Here is a 20,085-nt window from a genome sequence, read left to right on the forward strand (position 1 = left end):
TCCCATCCCACCAGAGGTCATGCCCACGCTGGGGCATCTCCTGGGCACGGATCCACACACGTTAAGCCATCTCACCTGGGGAGAGTTTGTGTCCTGTTCACCTGACCTTGGCATGCTGCTTGCTCACTTTGCTTTAGGATCTGCACACCTACTGTGTGTAAGTATGTGTGTACTGTTGTGCCAGCTGTGTACCCCTCACTCCCTGGAGTACACTCATGGGCACACTACAGTGGGGACGTCAAGGATGCAATATTTATGGACTGCTGCATGATTCTTAAAAATGAATAGAACTGTTCACAAGGGAAGGAGAGCTATTAATTGCGCAGTTGGCTTATTTGTGAAAGTTTCTGTCCGACTTTCTCCAGCACGCTTTTAATACTTTGACTCAATAACAACTCACACTGCAGAAATATAGAAGATCAGGAGAGATTACTACAAGAAACTCTATGCCAATAAAATGGACAACCTGGAAGAAATGGACAAATTCTTAGAAATGCACAACCTGCCAAGACTGAATCAGGAAGGAATAGAAAATATGAATAGACCAATCACAAGCACTGAAATGGAAACTGTGATTAAAAATCTTCCAACAAACAGAAGAAGCCCAGGACCAGATGGCTTCACAGGCGAATTCTATCAGACATTTAGAGAAGAGCTAACACCTATCCTTCTCAAACTCTTCCAAAATATAGCAGAGGGAGGAGCACTCCCAAACTCATTCTACGAGGCCACCATCACCTTGATACCAAAACCAGGCAAGGATGTCACAAGGAAAGAAAACTACAGGCCAATGTCACTGATGAACATAGATGTAAAAATCCTCAACAAAATACTAGCAAACAGAATCCAACAGCACATTAAAAGGATCAAACACCATGATCAAGTGGGGTTTATTCCAGGAATGCAAGGATTCTTCAATATACGCAAATCAATCAATGTGATACACCATATTAACAAATTGAAGGAGAAAAACCATATGATCATCTCAATAGATGCAGAGAAAGCTTTCGACAAAATTCAACAGCCATTTATGATAAAAACCCTGCAGAAAGTAGGCATACAGGGAACTTTCCGCAAGATAATAAAGGCCATATATGACAAACCCACAGCCAACATTGTCCTCAATGGTGAAAAGCTGAGACCATTTCCACTAAGATCAGGAATAAGACAACGTGGCCCACTCTCACCACACTTATTCAACTTAGTTTTGGAAGTTTTAGCAACAGCAATCAGAGAAGAAAAGGAAATAAAAGGAATCCAAATTGGAAAAGAAGAAGTAAAGCTGTCGGTGTTTGCAGATGACATGATACTATACATAGAGAATCCTAAAGATGCTACCAGAAAACTACTAGAGCTAATCAATGAATTTGGTAAAGTAGAAGGATACAAAATTAATGCACAGAAATCTCTGGCATTCCTGTACACTAATGATGAAGAATCTGAAAGTGAAATCAAGAAAACACTCCCATTTACCATTGCAACAAAAAGAATAAAATACCTAGGAATAAACCTACCTAAGGAGACAAAAGACCTGTATGCAGAAAATTATAAGACACTGATGAAAGAAATGAAAGATGATACAAATAGATGGAGAGATATACCATGCTCCTGGATTGGAAGAATCGATATTGTGAAAATGACTCCACTACCCAAAGCAATCTACAGGTTCAATGCAATCCCTATCAAACTACCACTGGCATTTTTCACAGAACTGGAACAAAACATTTCAAACTTTGTTTGGAAAAACAAAAGACTCCGAATAGCCAAAGCAATCTTGAGAATGAAAAACGGAGCTGGAGGAATCAGGCTCCCTGACTTCAGACTACACTAGAAAGCTACAGTAATCAAGACAGTGTTTTAGGGGCACAAAAACAGAAAGATAGATCAATGGAACAGGATAGAAAGCCCAGAGATAAACCCACCCACATATGGTCAACTCATCTTTGATCAAGGAGGCAGGAATGTACCGTGGAGAAAGGACAGCCTCTTCAATAAGTGGTGCTGGGAAAACTGGACAGGGACCTGTAAAAGTATGAGATTAGATCATTCCCTAACACCATACACAAAAATAAGCTCAAAATGGATTAAAGACCTAAATGTAAGGCCAGAAACTATCAAAGTCTTAGAGGAAAACATAGGCAGAACACTCTAGGACATAAATCCCAGCAAGATCCTTTTGGACCCACCTCCTAGAGAAATGGAAATAAAAACAAAGATAAACAAATGGGACCTAATGAAACTTCAAAGCTTTTGCACAGCAAAGGACACCATAAACAAGACCAAAAGACAACCCTCAGAATGGGAGAAAATATTTGCAAATGAAGCAACTGACAAAGGATTAATCTCCAAAATTTAAAAACAGCTCATGCAGCTCAATAGCCAAAAAAACAAACAACCCAATCCAAAAATGGGCAGAAGACTTAAATAGGCATTTCTCCAAGGAAGATATACAGACTGCCAACAAACACATGAAAGAATGCTCAACATCATTAATCATTAGAGAAATGCAAATCAAAACTACAATGAGATATCATCTCACACCAGTCAGAATGGCCATCATCAAGAAATCTAGAAACAATAAATGCTGGAGAGGGTGTGGAGAAAAGGGAACACTCTTGCACTGCTGGTGGGAATGTGAATTGGTACAGCCACTATGGAGAACAGTATGGAGGTTCCTTAAAAGACTAAACATAGAACTACCATATGACCCAGCAATCCCACTACTAGGCATATACCCTGAGAAAACCATACTTCAAAAAGAGGCATGTACCAAAATGTTCATTGCAGCTCTATTCACAATAGCCCGGAGATGGAAACAACCTAAGTGTCCATCATCGGATGAATGGATAAAGAAGATGTGGCACATATATACAATGGAATATTACTCAGCCATAAAAAGAAACGAAACTGAGCTATTTGTAATGAGGTGGATAGACCTAGAGTCTGTCGTACAGAGTGAAGTAAGTCAGAAAGAGAACGACAAATACCATATGCTAACACATATATATGGAATTAAAAAAAATGTCATGAAGAACCTAGGGGTAAAACAGGAATAAAGTCACAGACCTACTTGAGAATGGACTTGAGGATATGGGGAGGGGGAAGGGTAAGCTGTGACAAAGCGAAAGAGAGGCATGGACATATATACACTACCAAACGTAAGGTAGATAGATAGTGGGAAGCAGCCGCAGAGCACAGGGAGATCAGCTCGGTGCTTTGTGACCGCCTGGAGGGGTGGGATGGGGAGGGTGGGAGGGAGGGAGATGCATGAGGGAAGGGATGTGGGAACAGATGTATATGTATGACTGATTCACTTTGTTATAAAGCAGAAACTAATAAAAAAATAAAAATAAAATAAAAATTAAAACAATAAATACTTGGGAAGGAAAAAAAACTTTGACTCAAGACAAGCTGGACATGGAGGAGTGAGAGAGGGCAAGGGGTAGAGGGAAAGACATGTTTCTGGGTGTGAGCTGGTGTACCATCCCCTGGGCACAGCTCCTGCGCAGAGGCCTGATAAGGAGCCCTCACCTCCACCCACCCCCTTCAACCAGAGAACTTCCAACTGCTGCTCCTCAATAATTGAAGAGCAGGAAAGCTGGTGACTAGAGGTAGGCTGGGGGAGGGGAGGAGGAAGGACCACAGTCCACCGTTAGTGCGTCACTTAAAGGCTGGTGAAATTAATGGGGCAAATGACCCCAGTCACAGAATTTGGCAAGTCCACGGCTTTCCTGGGTTTCACCCACCGGCTCTGTTTCCTCGGCTATCTGGAAAGGGGGGAGAGCACTTGCGAAGAAGCCTCTGGAGTGTCAGCTTCTGGGAATCTTGCTGAGGACGGGGCGGGGAGGGAGCGCTTACCGGGAAACACTGGATTACCCTAGCCGCCTTGGGGTGTCTGCGACCGGGGCTGCGGTTTCTGCGGACCTGAGCGGCAGGTGGCATCGGAGAGTCAGACCTGCTTGCGGGCACCAAGACGACACTCGGTCGGGAGACAGGGACAGGCCGCAGAAACGTGAGGAAGTGCCACTCGCAGCCCAGAGGAGAGGAAAGGAAAGCCCCAAGCATGCACCCAGCCCTGGCCCCCGCGCCACGGGCTGCGTCCCAGGAGCCGTCGCCACCTCTGAGCAGCCCAGATGGGAAGGGGGTGGGGCGGAGTACGGTTCCCGCGGCGAACTGCTCGCCGAGGGCCCCGGGGCCTCTGCGGGAGCGCCGAGCCGCGCGCCTCTCCGAGCCCTGCGCGGGGCCCTCGGGCGGGAATGCGAGGAGCCGGGACGCGATGGCGGGTAGGGGACTGGGTCGCGCGCGGGAGAGGGCGGCAGGAGGGAGCTGGAAGAGAGTTACCGCGTGAGAGAGCGGTTAAGAGCCCGCGGTCTCTTTGGAGATGCCCTGGCCAATGGCAGAAGCGGAAGCTGTTTATATGGGCGGGGCGTCGCCACGGCAGCAGGAGACGCCTTGTGAGCGGCGACTGAGTGCCGGTCCCTGGCCGCTGGCTTTCAGAGAGGCGCCGGCGGGCGTGAGTGGCGACAAGGATTGCTGGCTGGGCCCTCGAGCTGGGAGCAGAGAGCCGCGGTGAGGGTGGGCGGTGGGAGGAATTTCTTTGAGAACCTTCCTTTGGCCCGGGCTGCGCTCTGAGCCAGGTAAGGGACGGGGAGGGCTGCAGGCCGTGGGAAGGGAGGGCGTCAGTAGCAGCCCGCTCTCCCATCGGTCCCCGACGGAAGTGGTGGGCCCGGGGACTGACATCAGAGGCGTTTGGGGGACACTCACTTCCCGCCCCCTTATAACTCTCTGTATTGTTTCCTTCCTTCCCCTTGATCCCCATCCTAATATCCCTTTTCAAAGATCAGACGACCTCCCCCGCCCCCCGACCCGTCGTACTGCCCTCCTGGACTCTCTCGCCCCATTTCCATTGGTTGTGGATGGAGAGAGGGGGGTTAATTCCCCGCTTTGAGGGAGAAAGGGGTGGCCTCGCATGCCCCTACACTATTCCCTCGTTTGGCTAATTAAGTCTCCTCTAAAAGATCCAAGAGGAAAAGAGCGAGGCGAACCCCGTGTAGGTCGGACTCCCGGGCACACCTTCTGTTTCCCAGACCTCGGCAGTAAAAGATCCTCCCCAGCTGCAGGAAGGATTTTAGTAAGAGCCTCCCCCCTCGCCCACACTCTCCCCTCGGGGGTGGGGAAAGAGGGCTCAGTTCCCGCTCTGGTCCCCGCAGGCACCACATTCCCTTTGGAGGAGGCTACCCCCGGATCGCGGGATGGAAGCCCGCTTCCGGGAGGCTGCGTAACTGAAGCCGCGGGAGTCAGCGGGCCGGAGAGCTCGGCGGCCACCCTCGGCTCGGCTCGTGGATGTTGACAGCCCCCTCGGAGAGTCCCCGCAGATATGGTGGAGAGCTGGCTACACGTCTCGGGACCAGGGGCAGCGGAGGAGGCCGGACCGGAAGGCGGCCTGGAGGAGTCCAACGCCCTGAATGACAGCCTGACCAGCCTGCAGTGGCTGCAGGAATTCTCCATTCTCAAAGCCAAGGTCCCCGCCCTGCCTTCAGGGGACACCGACCCTCACGGCTACCACGAGCTGTCAGGCTCTGCCGAGCCGGGGTCTCCTCTGGCGGCGGACCCCGCCTGCCTGGGGCAGCCGCACACACCCGGCAAGCCCACATCCTTGTGCACGCCGCGGAGCGCCCCCTTGGGGCTGCAGGCCTCGCCTCCCGACGACGTGGACTATGCCACCAACCCGCACGTGAAGCCGCCCTACTCATATGCCACGCTCATCTGCATGGCCATGCAGGCCAGCAAGGCCACCAAGATCACCCTGTCGGCCATCTACAAGTGGATCACGGACAACTTCTGTTACTTCCGCCACGCTGATCCCACCTGGCAGGTAGGGAGGCACTCCCTCCCTCCCTGCCCATGCCCGCGCGGACTGGACTCACATCCCAGATCCGCAGGCCAAGTAGGCGCGGTACGGCCAGGGCCCCGAGAGAGGAAGGCCGTCCAGGAAGGACCTCAAGGGAGCCCAGTGCTTGGACTGCTGCCCCTTTGACTTCAGAGACGGAGGAGGGAGGATGTTCAGAGGGCTGCAGGGGTGCCGACATAGAGGTTCAAGTGGAAAGAACTTGTCCCTCATCCGGCAGGCTCAGCCCAAAGACCAGGGCTGAACTATGCGTGGACACAGACCCCCAGGGTAGGTTGATGGACTGAGGGACACATTTGTGTCCCAAGTCCTGGAATTCCTACACACTACCCTCCTCAAGGTCAGTTTGTCAGGGCCTGACTGGAGGCAGAGCATGGTTGCTGCCCGGCTCTGCATCCCGCCTGCTTTCAGTTGGCTGGAGGGGCTCTGGGAGGGGAGAGGGGTGTGCTGCAGGGTGTGGTGGCCATCTGTGTCCCAGTGGAAGGGCTACGGGGCCTTCCGAAAGCTGCTGTGCCAGCCCCCACCCCAAGCCCTCCCTAGTTTCCTGCCTACACTCCTCCCCCTCTTCTCATCAACCTCCCTGCGGGGACAATTATCTCAGCCACGTGCTTTCCACAGGGGCTCTTTCCTCCCACACTGGCTTCATGTTCCAAGTCTCCGGAACCTGGCACAGAGCAGCCAAGGGGCCCAGACCACCATGTAAACCTCCCAGTCTTGCCAGGGCGCACTACTCACCTGCCGGCCCCACCCACCAGGCCCCAGACCCCTGTGCCCCAGCGTGGTTTGGACTGTGCACCCAGGCGTGAACAAGGCAGGATGGTGATTCAGGCTGGGCACACACTGCCCTCAGCCTCTTCGACCATCAGGATCAGGGGCTCCTTGGGGACAGAGACCCTGAGGATGCACAGATCCTTCCCTGTGGCACAGGTCACAGGATCAGAGTTCCTGTGATCACAGCTATTCCACGTTTGCTTGGGCCCTGACCCTGGGGCAGGTACCATTTGTAACCTTGGTGAGAAAGCAGAGACCCTCCACCACCCCCCACCCTACCCCAAGCCTGAGAGCCCCCAGGAATGAGCGCTATGCTCTTGGCTGGGTAATAATCAACTGAGGCCTCAGAGCCTGGGGTGGGAGGAGGGGGACATGGTGGGTGAGGGCCCAGGCCAGCAGGCGGCTCTACAAACAAGGAAAGTCATCAGATCCTCCCACACTTCATCCCCCACCACACACACACACCCTCACACCCACTCACTCATTTCACAAACAGAGAAGGCCAGCCAGGCCCAGGCAGAGGGAGATGGCCGTCCAGGACCTGGGGGAGCCAAGGCCTTTGACCAGAGGCCGCAAGCAGCGGGGTAAGGGAGGGAGGGCAGGACAGGCTGGCACTGAGAGCCACCCTGCGGCTCAGGGCTCGGATGACTGAGCAGGCAGATGTCCTGGCAAATGGGAACAAAAGCCCCCGACAGCACTCCCAGCTCCTGGTGCCCCGTGGCGGGTGTCCCAAAGCCTCCCGCTCAGAGCAGCGCTTCTGTCTCCCCTGCCCCCATCGGAGAGAAGGTGGTGGTGGGACTGGCAGTGGCGCTAGGAGCCCCCCATCACTGACCCCACCCACTCTCCCAGCTGTCTTCCTTCTCTCCTATCTCCCTGTGTCCAGAACTCCATCCGCCACAACCTGTCCCTGAAGAAGGGCTTCATCAAGGTGCCTCGGGAGAAGGACGAGCCAGGCAAGGGGGGCTTCTGGCGCATCGACCCCCAGTACGCCGAGCGGCTGCTGAGTGGGGCCTTGAAGAAGCGGCGGCTGCCCCCAGTCCACATCCACCCGGCCTTTGCACGCCAGGCCGCGCCAGAGCCCAGCGCCGCCCCATGGGCCGGGCCACTGACCATGAGCACCGAGGCCGAGCAGCTGCTGCGGGAGTTTGAGGAGGCCACTGGGGAGGCAGGCTGGGGTGCAGGCGAGGGCAGGCTGGGGCGTAAGCGTCAACAGCCGCTGCCCAAGCAGGAGGCCAAGGTCCCGCGGCCCTCCAGCCCCCTGCTGCTGACCCAGGAGGAGCAGGCTGAGCTGGAACCCCTCAAGGGCAACTTTGACTGGGAGGCCATCTTGGACCCTGGCACGCTGGACGGGGAGCTGGGCACGCTGGAGACCTCGGAGCTGATCCCGCCGCTGAGCCCTGCCTCACACGGGGACGTGGACCTCACCATCCATGGCCACCACATCGACTGCCCTGTTACCTTGGGGCCTCCAGTGGAGCAGGCTACCGAAAGCCTGGACTTTGATGAGACCTTCCTGGCCCCATCCTTCCTGGAGCACCCCTGGGACGAGAGCACCCGTAGCTCCCTGCCCCCCGAGCCCCTCTTTGAGGCAGGGGATGCCACACTGGCCTCTGTCCTGAATGACTGGGCCAGCTTGGCCACCTTCTTGTAAGAAGACAGGCCCTGCCACACCTCCAGACAGCACCGAAGTCTGGGCCCAGACTGCCCCCCTCCCCGCCAGTGCAGGCCCATGGACACCCTACCACCCAGGCAGGGGCTGGGCCAGGTCAACCCACCAGGCCACACGGCCCCCAGCCCAGGCCATCCTCAGATTCTAGTCCAGCAGGCTGAGAATTGGGGCCCAGGACCAAAATTGCTGCCTCCGCTCCCCAGCCCCCCATACACACAGTGTTTCATTGACCCACTTCTTCCCTGCCCCAGAGACACGCTAAGGGCCCTGCACTATGAGAGCTGCAGCTTGGAGGGGCCCTGGCCAAGCTGGAAACATCAGTACAGGGCCCACCCCAGAACACCTTAGCTTCGAAGCTTCTCTCTGTCGTGCTCTCCTCCCCAGGTCTCTATCCAGAGCAAGTTCCCAGGTACAACAAATGCTGATTAGGTGACTGCAAATTAACACCCAAGAGGCCTCTCCCGGCAGTCTGTGAGGAGGAGCAAGGCGGAGGGGGGAAGAGAGAGGAGACAGAAAGGAGGCCGGGGTGCTGGGTGGAGCCAGGAGATTTTCTAAGGCCTCTGGGATCTTCTGGCTTCATCCCTAGAGGTGGGGCAGAGGGTATGTGTCCCTAATCTTTGAGCCCAACTTGAGGCTGAGAGCAGCGGGGAGATGGGGATCTGGGGGTTAGGGGCTGGGGCAGCCAAGCTGCAGAGGGAAAGGGGACAGACAGACTAATGTAGTGAGTGTAGCTATAGCTGAGGCTTAACTGGGAGGGACGCAGTGCTTGCTAGAACTACTGGGATCAGGAATGGGGGGATGGACCCGTGCCCTTGCTTGCACTCCTGCAGGGGAGTGTCTTGCTCCACCATAAACGCCCTGGGCTGCATCCCACATCCACTCTCCTAACCCATCGGGCATTTTAACCTTTTTCATAGAAAGTTATTTACAATAAAATCATTTTTAAAAATAAAGTTTTAAAAAGTCTCTAAATGGACCTGCTTGCAACTTTCTCTGGGGAAAAGCATGGGCCAGTTTTGGGGAGGCCACGGCCCAAGGGGGAATGGCTGGGGGAAGATGGGGGGCACCAAAGGCCTGCAGAGTGTCCCCTGATGCACTCCTCATGATCTCTGGGTCCCCAGAGAGAAAGGGGCTGAGAGGCGGCCCTCGGGGGTCCCCTGCAGCCAGGGCCTCGGCACCTCTATATGTGCAATGGGGAGACTGTACCCACAGCCCAGAGGAGCAGGCGGCAAAGGAGGCACAGCCCCCTCCCTGGCCCTGGGGACTCATTCACAAAGGCCGTTCTTGCCCAGGGCTCGGCTCACGTTCCCCAACTCGCCCAAGTTGAGGGCCTGCCCAGACTAACCTGCGGTCCTCGCCTGGGCCTGTCTCCAGCTCCTCCCTCCCTTGGTCCCTTCCTGAAGGGACAGGGTGTGACGTCAGAGGGCCCCAGCCTCTGGGGCCCCACTTGCCACCCTGGGGTTCATTCACCCAACCCAGGGCCTTCCCTCCAATGCAGGTTGGCGCTGAGGGAGGCCATCAGGGCAGACGGAAGACGGGGTGCCTAGACCCTACAGCTCCAGCCTGTGAGGAATCAACGTACTAGAGTTCTGATGGGGAAACTGAGGCACAGCAAATATGTGACACTCAGCAGGCACCTTTCAACCCCCTCACCCCAGCTTTGCCTGGAACCCATCTCTCCCCCGAGCCCGCACCTGGCCCCGCCAGCACACCCTTGTGGTGCACAGCCCCTTCCCCCAGCACTCACGTGCACGTGCGCACAGACACACACACACACAACCACACACACACACAAATGGGCACTGTCCTACACAATCCTGCCCAGCCTCCACGGGCCCCTTTCTCCTGAAGCACCTTTCTTTCCTTGCACTCGAGGCTGGCTCCAGGACAACCTGGCATTCCCCCGCCAACTTGCTGCTTTCCCTTGCTAATTATTCCAAATATTTCAGAAGGGTGCACACACTGCAGGGCCAGCCGGGTTGGGGCATAACAGAGCTCAGGAGGCAGCCCATCCCTTTCCCACCACTTGCTGAGGAGGCTGCCCCAACCTCCCTCTGAGACTCCCTTCACCCCCTAAGCAACGACTCCCTCCCTCTCCCCACCACCCTCCGGCCTTCCTGCCCACGCTCCCCAGCACTGGGGGAACATGGGGGCTCCAGCCTCTCCACTGGTCCCCAGGCTCAGCCTCCAGCCCCCGCCAAAAGGGGTACACCCTGGATTGACAGGTGGGGCCGGTCACTGTCCCCCCTCCTCACCCGTTGCCTGGGCCCATGCTGGGGGAAGAGGGGCAAGGTCAGGGGCTGGCAGAACTGCCTGCCAGGTAAGGAGAGGCTGAAGAAGCTTCTGGCTGCCAGGAAGAATCCCCAGGAGCTCCTGAAAATCCCTATGCTTGGGACTAGCGTCTCTGGGGCTGGGACCCAAACACTGGCACTTTTAAGGGTCCATGGATGCTGCCAACGCGCAGCCAAAGCTAAGAGGGGGCTCCGAAGCGGCCAGAACACAGGGCTTCACACACCCTTTCAGCAGGCAGCGTTTGTGGGTTGGCGGTGGAGGGGGCGGGAAGCGTGAGTGGATCCTGTCCCTCCTATTCATCCCTGCCCTGGCCCTTGGCTGGGTGGCTTTTTCAAAAAACGTTCAGTGACTCCGTATTTATTTAGAGATTCAATGTAATCCCAGTCAATATATACTTTGCGCCCTTAACAGTAAGTTGCAGACAGGCTGCCCCATTAGCACTAGATACTTTAGTGTGTGTTTCCTTAGAACAAGGACACGCCTCCTTAATCCCAGTACCACCATCACAATCAGGAAATGAACACTGACCTGGTAATCCCATGTAACCGCAGACCCCCTTCACGTCTTGCAGATCACCCCAGTAATGCTCCTCTCCATTCCAGCCTCCCAATCCAGGACCCCATGTTGCACTGAGCTGTCCTTTCTCTTTTGCCCTGTGTGGCTTTGAGCCCATGACTCAAGCTCTCTGGGCAGGTTTCGCATTTCCTTTGATCTCCACTTTTGAGGTGAGAAGCCCTTCAGCCACTTCACCCTCAGGTGTGGTACAGTCCCTTCCCAAAGCACGAAGCCAGCTTTCTGTCTCCTCACTTTCCACCTCTTCCCTATCCTCCCTCCCCCATGTATCGCCAGCCAGAAAAGGGATGAGGGGCAATGTTCAGGAACTCAGTCTTTGGGGACCCTCGCCATCTGCCCACGGGACAGGCCACCCCCAGCTCCAGTGACGGGAAGGCCCCCGCGATGGGATTCCATGCTGGCCTGAAGCAAATGCGCCAGGCCTCCTGAAGAGCTGAGCTGAGGGCAGGAAACAGTCTTCTCCCCGCCTCTGCCTCCCTCAACATACTGGGGACCCAGACTTGAAGAAGGAAGGTCATGTCCATGGTGTCCTCCCAGATCAGCACCGACACCGTCTCCTCCATGTCCGGCTCCTACATCGCCCCTGGCACGGAAGAGGACGGGGAGGCTGTCCCCTGCCCCCGGGCCGCCAGCAGGAACCCCTCAGAAGAAGGAGACGTAAGAGAGGAGCATGGGATCGCCCTCCCCGCTCTGCTCTGCTGTGTACTTGAGTCCCAAGGAGCTCAGTCCAGGGCCTGCCAGGGAGATCGGCAAAGCCCCCCAGTGCTCGGGAGGGGAGCCCTGGAAAACACGGTACCGGGTTGTTGAATCAGACTCCCTCAGATGTGATCTTCCATGTGGCACCACTTCTGTCTTGAGGACTTGGTTTGGGTTTGCTGCCAGGCGACCTGGGTAGGAGAGCCGGTGGCATCTGCACCTTGACTTTTGTTGCTCCTTGGCAGGTGCCGCAAGCGGCGTCTCCAGAATGCAACTTTGCGGGCCTCGTCGCCACCGCTGAAGAGCAGGATGCAGAGGTAAGAGCAAGGTGGACGCTGGTGCCCCTCCACAGTCAGAGGGACTGCCGGCGCTGGCACAGGATGCAAATAGGATGGGGGCTGTTCTGGAAGAAGCCTTTCAAGGTGGTGCTCTTGGATCTGTTCGAGGCAGGGTACAGAGCAGAGGGACTGTCCGGTTAGCAGAGGGTGCTGGTCTCAGTGTAATAGGCGTGGGGTGAGTTCCAGAGGGAAGTCTTCCAGGCGAGACCCTTGAGAGGTGTTTGTCCTCCAATTCACTTAGTATTTACCTGGCACAGGCATCTCACATCTTCCTGGCACTGGGGGACACAAAGACCAAGTGACATGGCTTTTGCCTGCCCACACCCCCAATCCACCCATCCCACCCATTCTGCAGCTCCATCTGATGGAGGAATCAGAGTTATAACTCAGCGTGAGAAGTGCTCTGACGGAGGTGTGCCTGAAGTATATGGAATGCCCAGCTCCCAGTGGGGACTCTACAACTTTCTCTTGAGCCAGATGTTCTCAAAGGAGTATCTGGATGGGACTGGGGATCCTAAAGGGTTCCTGAAAGTTTTATGATCTCACGGTTTGCTTTTGCATTTGACAACTTTTATTTCCACCTGAGAGAAACAGTGTGAGCTGAACTATTACCAAGGCTATTCCTGACAGTCCCACGGTCCCTCTGTTAGGTGCCTCAGACCTGGTCCCTCTGGAACGTGCCTCAGACCTGGTCCCTATGGGCCGATCCTGCCTCGCCAAGCAAAATCTGCCTCTGCTGGGCCTCCCAGCCATCTCACACGGACAGGAAATGTCTGGATACCATGAGGGTGATTAGTTCTGTCTTCTGACAATCAGTAGACTCATTTCACTGCTTTATGGACTCACAGTGCCTTCCTTCTGTCCTAGGGAAATGATGTTCTAGAAGAAGAGGACGGATCACCCACACAAGAAGATGGTAAAAGACCTGGTCTTTTGCTCCCTTTTATTATATTTCTTTCCCGGGTATTCTCTGAAGGGTAGAGAAAGGGGCACTGGTGTGACTTGGTGGCACTGCTCAAGGGTGTGGCTTTGGGGAAAGGTCGTCTTCTTGATGGAATATCAAACCAAGCAGGGTATCTAAGGACCTCAGCAGCCTTCCTGGCTCTTTCTGGGCCTCTGAGCCTAGGCTGCAGAAGATACATGGAGTTCTCCATCTACGTTGAGTAGATCCTGAAGCTTCTTGGGCAACTGCCATCACCTTCCTTCCTGCTTCAGCTTCTCAGCTGAGTCTCACAGAACTGCTCTAGCAGCCCCAAAGTTCATCTGCAGCAGGAGAACAGCTTCCTCCCCTTGGGGGAACCGACTGTTAGGCAGTAGGTTTTCCTGCTTTAGTGAAGAAAACGGCTGGTGTTACAGTAGCAGAAGGATCACAGCCCTGGCGGCACAGCAAAGGTGAGGTGAAGAGACGTTAGCAGCTCAGCGTGCACTAGTGTTTGTAGGCTATTGGAACGAGTCTCTTTACCATCGTTCAGGCCTCAAGTAGATATTTTTTTTTAATTCCAAGAGTTGGTTTACAATGTTGTGTTAGTTTCTGCTGTACAGCCACGTGAATCAATTATACATATACATATATTCACTCTTTTTTTAGATTCTTTTCCCATATAGGCCATTACAGGGTACTGAGTAGAGTCCCCTGTGCTCTACAGCAGGTCCTTATTAGTTATCTATTTTATATATAGTAGTGTGTATATGTCAATCCCAATCTCCCAATTTATCCCTCCCCTCCCTTGCCCCCCGCCATAACCATAAGTTTGTTTTCTACACCTGTGACTCTATTTCTGTTTTTTAAATAAGGTCAATCATATCTTCAATCGGAAGAAGTTTGTTTCTAGTAAGCCGAGAAGTGAAGGCACGACCTACATATAGAGCAAGGAAGTGGGGGTGCGGAGGTGACCTGGAAATCCCACCTGGGAGTGTAGGACCAGGCGTCCCAGGAACCGGTATCTCTTCCATCTGCTCCTCTGAGGTGCCTCCACAGAAGGGCAACCTCTAGAGCAAACCTGGATCCCAGCCTGGATGCAAATGTCACACTAGTCACCTCTGCTTTGGCCATGGCAGTTGCTTGGGGGGCGGTGTGGTGTGCAGGGGTGCGCATGCGCACATGACCACTCTCTTCTGGCAAAGTAGTGCCGGAGGAGGGGTGGTCGCCCAGGCTGTGCCTCTGCCGCACGCAGACACCAACCAAGCCGGGGTTGGGCGCTACCTCCCCTCGGCTGATGTCTTCAGGGCACAAGGCTCCGAGATCTCCATTGTGATTGTCGTCCCCAGTAGAATATTTGCTTCTAAAAGGCACAGGGCAGTACGTGGTTTCCGCCTGACATTCCATATGTGGTTTCCACCTGACATGCCGTACGCAGTAGATGTATGTTTCTTCCTCTCCCTTTCACCAAGGAAAAAAAACCGAGTGGGGAGCTTGAAAAAATAACATCTAAAACTGTCCCCTTCCCATCTTACACGACTGTAGGTTTCTGGTCAGCCCCTTAAAACATCCTCAGAGTAGCAAATTAAGTCTCAAAGAAAATAAATCATAATTTTGAGAACAATGCGATTCTTTGATTTGAGGTGCAAAATTACGGGACCAAAGAGCTTTAATTGTCATTTTATGTATTAGTCATTTCGCAGAGCCTTGTGGTCATAAACACACCCCACGTGCACCGACAGACACAGGCCGGAGTCCGGGGTCACTTCCCCCGAGGCTCTCCTAGCTCTTCCAGCCTGGCTTAGCTCTGCTGTGGGCCCGGGTCTGCGTGTCCGAATCCCACAGACCTCCCCAGGGTCTGATTTCCCAGGAACGAAGGCTGGAAAGGGGCCAGTTAAGGAAACAGAGCAGAACAGAGCGAGAACACAAACGTACCCACACAGTTTCCTTTATTGTCCACTCTACCCACTTAATTATTGTCTTCTTTTTAACATATGATTTGATGTTTTTTGTCTCCATCCTTAAGATTTTTATTTTAAGGACAGCAAAGCAGAGGAAAACACAGCCTGGTCCTCTCTAACTGCCTTAACTCCATTACAGGCCAGAGGACATTCGCATTTCTAGGTACGGAGTGTGACAATAATAATAACTTTGACATCGCCAGCATGAAAGCACTGGACAATAAGCTGTGCTGTGCGGTCTGCTTACCCGGTGAGTGGCAGTCTGCTGAACATGAACTTGGTGGGAGACGCTCCCCTGCTCTCATCCTGGGACACCCATCTCCTGCCCTGCAGTTCCTGCAAGAAGGCATGGGCTTTGCTAAGGTGCTGGGAGCCAGTTGCTGAAAGGAAGTGAGGCAGCCTCGGGAGAGTCCTTGGGCAAAGAGCGACTCTGCTCTAAACGAATCTATTTGGGCATGGAGAAAGGCGCAAAAATACCCACAAAGCCTTCCGATTTGGCCTGACCATGCCCCCTCCATCATGATCTTGCAGATCCCATGGCAGGGGGCCTGGTCTTGTTTCCATCAACAGGCAGTTTAAGGCAGACACAGCTTCTGTGATAAGGTCTTGCAAAGCGAGCCTGAGCCCTTGAAAAGGGAACCTGTAGCCCCTCAGAGGAGAGTGGTTAGTTAGGATCAGAGAGGAATTTCAAAGCCTGCATTTTATAGACTAGCTCTGTGACCCAGTGAGCCCTGGGCGACCACCAGTTGCCTTGTGCTCCCTAGATTTGGATCCCAAAGGAACGATCAGGGGTCGAGGGTGACTCTTCTCCCTGGAGCCCTAACTCTGTAAATTCAATCAGGGCCATCAACGTGCCCCTTATTCCTTCTCATGACACTAAACTGAATCCGGGATGAGTTCTCAGGAGGAGCCCACCTGTCAGTCACACTCTGGGCACTGATGTTCCCCTGCTCCATGCTCACCAAGGGCTTCACCAACCATGGCTCTAAAGCCACATCTTGCCCGGTGGACTAGGTCGAAATTGCCCCTTCTGGGTTCACGGCAGAGACTGCCTTCATGTTGCATGGTTTGTAATCTCTTAAACATGCCCTGGACATGTTTAAGCTTCAGGACAGCCACGTCCCATCGTGGGTCCAGTGCTTTACTCCCTTGGCAACGTGGCTACAGGTGCTGGAGGGACACAAACTCCTGTGGTTGCCACTCTCCATCAGATTGCAAAAGACCCAGGTCCTCACCCCTCTGGTCCCATGCAGGCTTGTGGTGGAGGAAGCCATAATCCCCAGAGACACCTCCCACGGCCTTCCCAGGGGCTTGCCAGCCTATCCACTTAGTGTTGACCCAGCCAGGCCTGGACCAGAGCGGCTGAGGTCCAGGGTACACTTCACTTCCTGCCTTCCTACTCTTTACCTGGCTTCTGTCTGTCCATTTGTTTCTCATGTCTTTTTGCCAAATGTACGTCTCTCTGTCCAGTTTGTTTATTTTGAAACTCATTTAGGCTATCCAGAATTCATGTGAAAGTTCATGTTCACCGACACCCAACCCCAAGCTTGCTGGGCACGTGCACATCCGAGGGGCCCTCGCTGAGGCTTCCATTCCTAACTGGGAAGAGCCTGTATTTAATATGCTGAAATTTTCCAGGAAAAAACATATTTGTGAGACTAGATTAATCCCTGATCCACAAAAGCGGGGATGCTTCTGTGGCAAAGGTTACAGGCAGGATTTATTTTGGTCACTAGTTGGGGAAGATGCCATCTCTGCCCTCACTCCGCCCTGAGTCTGTGGCAGCTGTGCAGGCCAGCCGCTCACTGGGCCTCAAGAGAGGAATCTAGGCTCCTGCCTCCCCGCAGTGGCCGCCCACCAACCCCCGAGTTTGGCAGAGAGAGCTCCTGGGAATTGTTTCAGCCACCCATGCTGGTGGAAACTGACCACAGGCCTTGTGCTTCCTCCTCTCCCTAACTCCTTCGGGCCAACCTGCTGGTGGATGTTTATTCCACTCTGGGATTGCGGCAGGGGAGCGAGACCTGGAAGGAAAACAATGCCTGGGCTTCCTTACGGTGATCTCGAGAGCGAGCCATTCTGAGATTAACCTGGCTTCACCGTTCAGGCCAGACATGAAACCGAATGACAGTGGCGGCTGCCGGGAGAGGGAGTTGAGGGTCGCATCGTAGCCTCACCTCGAGGTCTCAAGGGCTCTTACGGGAGAAGGAAAGTGCATCTGCTCTCTTGGTAAAATGTTTCTCGGGTTCTGCTATTAGCGTCACACTGGTAATAAAGAGCTGGGGAACTCTCTGGAAGCATCTGTCGGGTTAATGTCAGGTTAATGACAGGAGCATCCACTGTGGTAGTTCCCGTGGAATCAACAGACCTCACCACGCTCAGCTGTAAGTTCAAAGTTCCATCCTATGACTGAGGTGCCTCAGGCTGGCTTGGCCGTCAGGACAGCTTCTCAGGCACTTGGTCTCCCTCTCCACGCTGTTACCCTCCCCACACGGATGCCACTCCCCTCACGGAGCGACCACAAGGAGGGAGCCAGGGGAGCATCCCCTGGTCCACCCTCCCCAGGCCCACAGGTGCTCTGCCAGGAGCCCCAGCTGGCGGCAAGGATGGCTCAGGTCCCCATCCTCGCTGCTCTCATCAGCCTTGTGGGAGTGATGCTGAGAAAGCACCTGTGTCATTCCAGCACCTCTTCCGCTAAGAAGCCTCTGGGTCTTCTTTGGCCCTGAGACCAAGGTGGGGGGGGGCGATGGTATGTTCTGAGATTGTTCTGCAAGGTTCTCAAAGGGAGGAAATCTGAGTTGACCATTGTAGGTGGTGAGCTGATTAGAATCACGAGGCCGTGCTAGGTAGACGGGCCTCCAAGGAATCTGATGGAGTATCACACAGGCGGCAGGATAGTGGCCAGGGGAACAGTGACAATTCTGTGAAAAGGCTCTGGGGAGTGTGATGGGAAAAAGCAAAGATAATTTGAGTTTATTAGTGGAAATACAAATGTTTTTGTTTTGTTTTGTTTTGTTTTTTGTGGTACGTGGGCCTCTCACTGTTGTGGCCTCTCCCGTTGCAGAGCACAGGCTCCGGACACACCGGCTCAGCACCATGTCTCACGGGCCAAGCCGCTCCGTGGCATGTGGGATCTTCCCGGACCGGGGCACGAACCCGTGTCCTCTGCATCGGCAGGCGGACTCTCAACCAAGGGTAAGCTGTGACAAAGCGAAAGAGAGGCATGGACATATATACACTACCAAACGTAAGGTAGATAGATAGTGGGAAGCAGCCGCAGAGCACAGGGAGATCAGCTCGGTGCTTTGTGACCGCCTGGAGGGGTGGGATGGGGAGGGTGGGAGGGAGGGAGATGCATGAGGGAAGGGATGTGGGAACAGATGTATATGTATGACTGATTCACTTTGTTATAAAGCAGAAACTAATAAAAAATAAAAATAAAATAAAAATAAAAACAATAAATACTTGGGAAGAAAAAAAAAACTTTGACTCAAGACAAGCTGGACATGGAGGAGTGAGAGTGGGCAAGGGGTAGAGGGAAAGACATGTTTCTGGGTGGGAGCTGGTGTACCATCCCCTGGGCACAGCTCCTGCGCAGAGGCCTGATAAGGAGCCCTCACCTCCACCCACCCCCTTCAACCAGAGAACTTCCAACTGCTGCTCCTCAATAATTGAAGAGCAGGAAAGCTGGTGACTAGAGGGAGGCTGGGGGAGGGGAGGAGGAAGGACCACAGTCCACCGTTAGTCCGTCACTTAAAGGCTGGTGAAATTAATGGGGCAAATGACCCCAGTCAAAGAATTTGGCAAGTCCACGGCTTTCCTGGGTTTCACCCACCGGCTCTGTTTCCTCGGCTATCTGGAAAGGAGGGAGAGCACTTGCGAAGAAGCCTCTGGAATGTCAGCTTCTGGGAATCTTGCTGAGGACGGGGCGGGGAGGGAGCGCTTACCGGGAAACACTGGATTACCCTAGCCGCCTTGGGGTGTCTGCGACCGGGGCTGCGGTTTCTGCGGACCTGAGCGGCAGGTGGCATCGGAGAGTCAGACCTGCTTGCGGGCACCAAGACGACACTCGGTCGGGAGACAGGGACAGGCCGCAGAAACGTGAGGAAGTGCCACTCGCAGCCCAGAGGAGAGGAAAGGAAAGCCCCAAGCATGCACCCAGCCCTGGCTCCCGCGCCACGGGCTGCGTCCCAGGAGCCATCGCCACCTCTGAGCAGCCCAGATGGGAAAGGGGTGGGGCGGAGTACGGTTCCCGCGGCGAACTGCTCGCCGAGGGCCCGGGGCCTCTGCGGGAGCGCCGAGCCGCGCGCCTCTCCGAGCCCTGCGCGGGGCCCTCGGGCGGGAATGCGAGGAGCCGGGACGCGATGGCGGGTAGGGGACTGGGTCGCGCGCGGGAGAGGGCGGCAGGAGGGAGCTGGAAGAGAGTTACCGCGTGAGAGAGCGGTTAAGAGCCCGCGGTCTCTTTGGAGATGCCCTGGCCAATGGCAGAAGCGGAAGCTGTTTATATGGGCGGGGCGTCGCCACGGCAGCAGGAGACGCCTTGTGAGCGGCGACTGAGTGCCGGTCCCTGGCCGCTGGCTTTCAGAGAGGCGCCGGCGGGCGTGAGTGGCGACGAGGATTGCTGGCTGGGCCCTCGAGCTGGGAGCAGAGAGCCGCGGTGAGGGTGGGCGGTGGGAGGAATTTCTTTGAGAACCTTCCTTTGGCCCGGGCTGCGCTCTGAGCCAGGTAAGGGACGGGGAGGGCTGCAGGCCGTGGGAAGGGAGGGCGTCAGTAGCAGCCCGCTCTCCCATCGGTCCCCGACGGAAGTGGTGGGCCCGGGGACTGACATCAGAGGCGTTTGGGGGACACTCACTTCCCGCCCCCTTATAACTCTCTGTATTGTTTCCTTCCTTCCCCTTGATCCCCATCCTAATATCCCTTTTCAAAGATCAGACGACCTCCCCCGCCCCCCGACCCGTCGT

At 54.7% G+C, this 20,085-nt stretch overlaps 1 protein-coding gene across 1 annotated transcript; it reads left to right on the forward strand.

Annotated features, from left to right (window-relative positions):
• Positions 1-5,377: 5,377 nt before the first annotated feature.
• LOC308611708 (forkhead box protein J1-like) lies at positions 5,378-8,330 on the forward strand (the record flags this gene model as incomplete). The annotated part of the gene is made up of 2 exons (XM_081260388.1): positions 5,378-5,875; positions 7,563-8,330. The coding sequence occupies 2 exons, from the start codon at positions 5,378-5,380 to the stop codon at positions 8,328-8,330; spliced, it is 1,266 nt and encodes a 421-aa protein (XP_081116514.1).
• Between the last annotated feature and the right edge of the window lie 11,755 nt (positions 8,331-20,085).

This window comes from Mesoplodon bidens (genome assembly GCF_964165515.1).
Source record: "Mesoplodon bidens genome assembly, contig: HAP1_SCAFFOLD_297, whole genome shotgun sequence".
NCBI lineage: Eukaryota > Metazoa > Chordata > Mammalia > Artiodactyla > Ziphiidae > Mesoplodon > Mesoplodon bidens.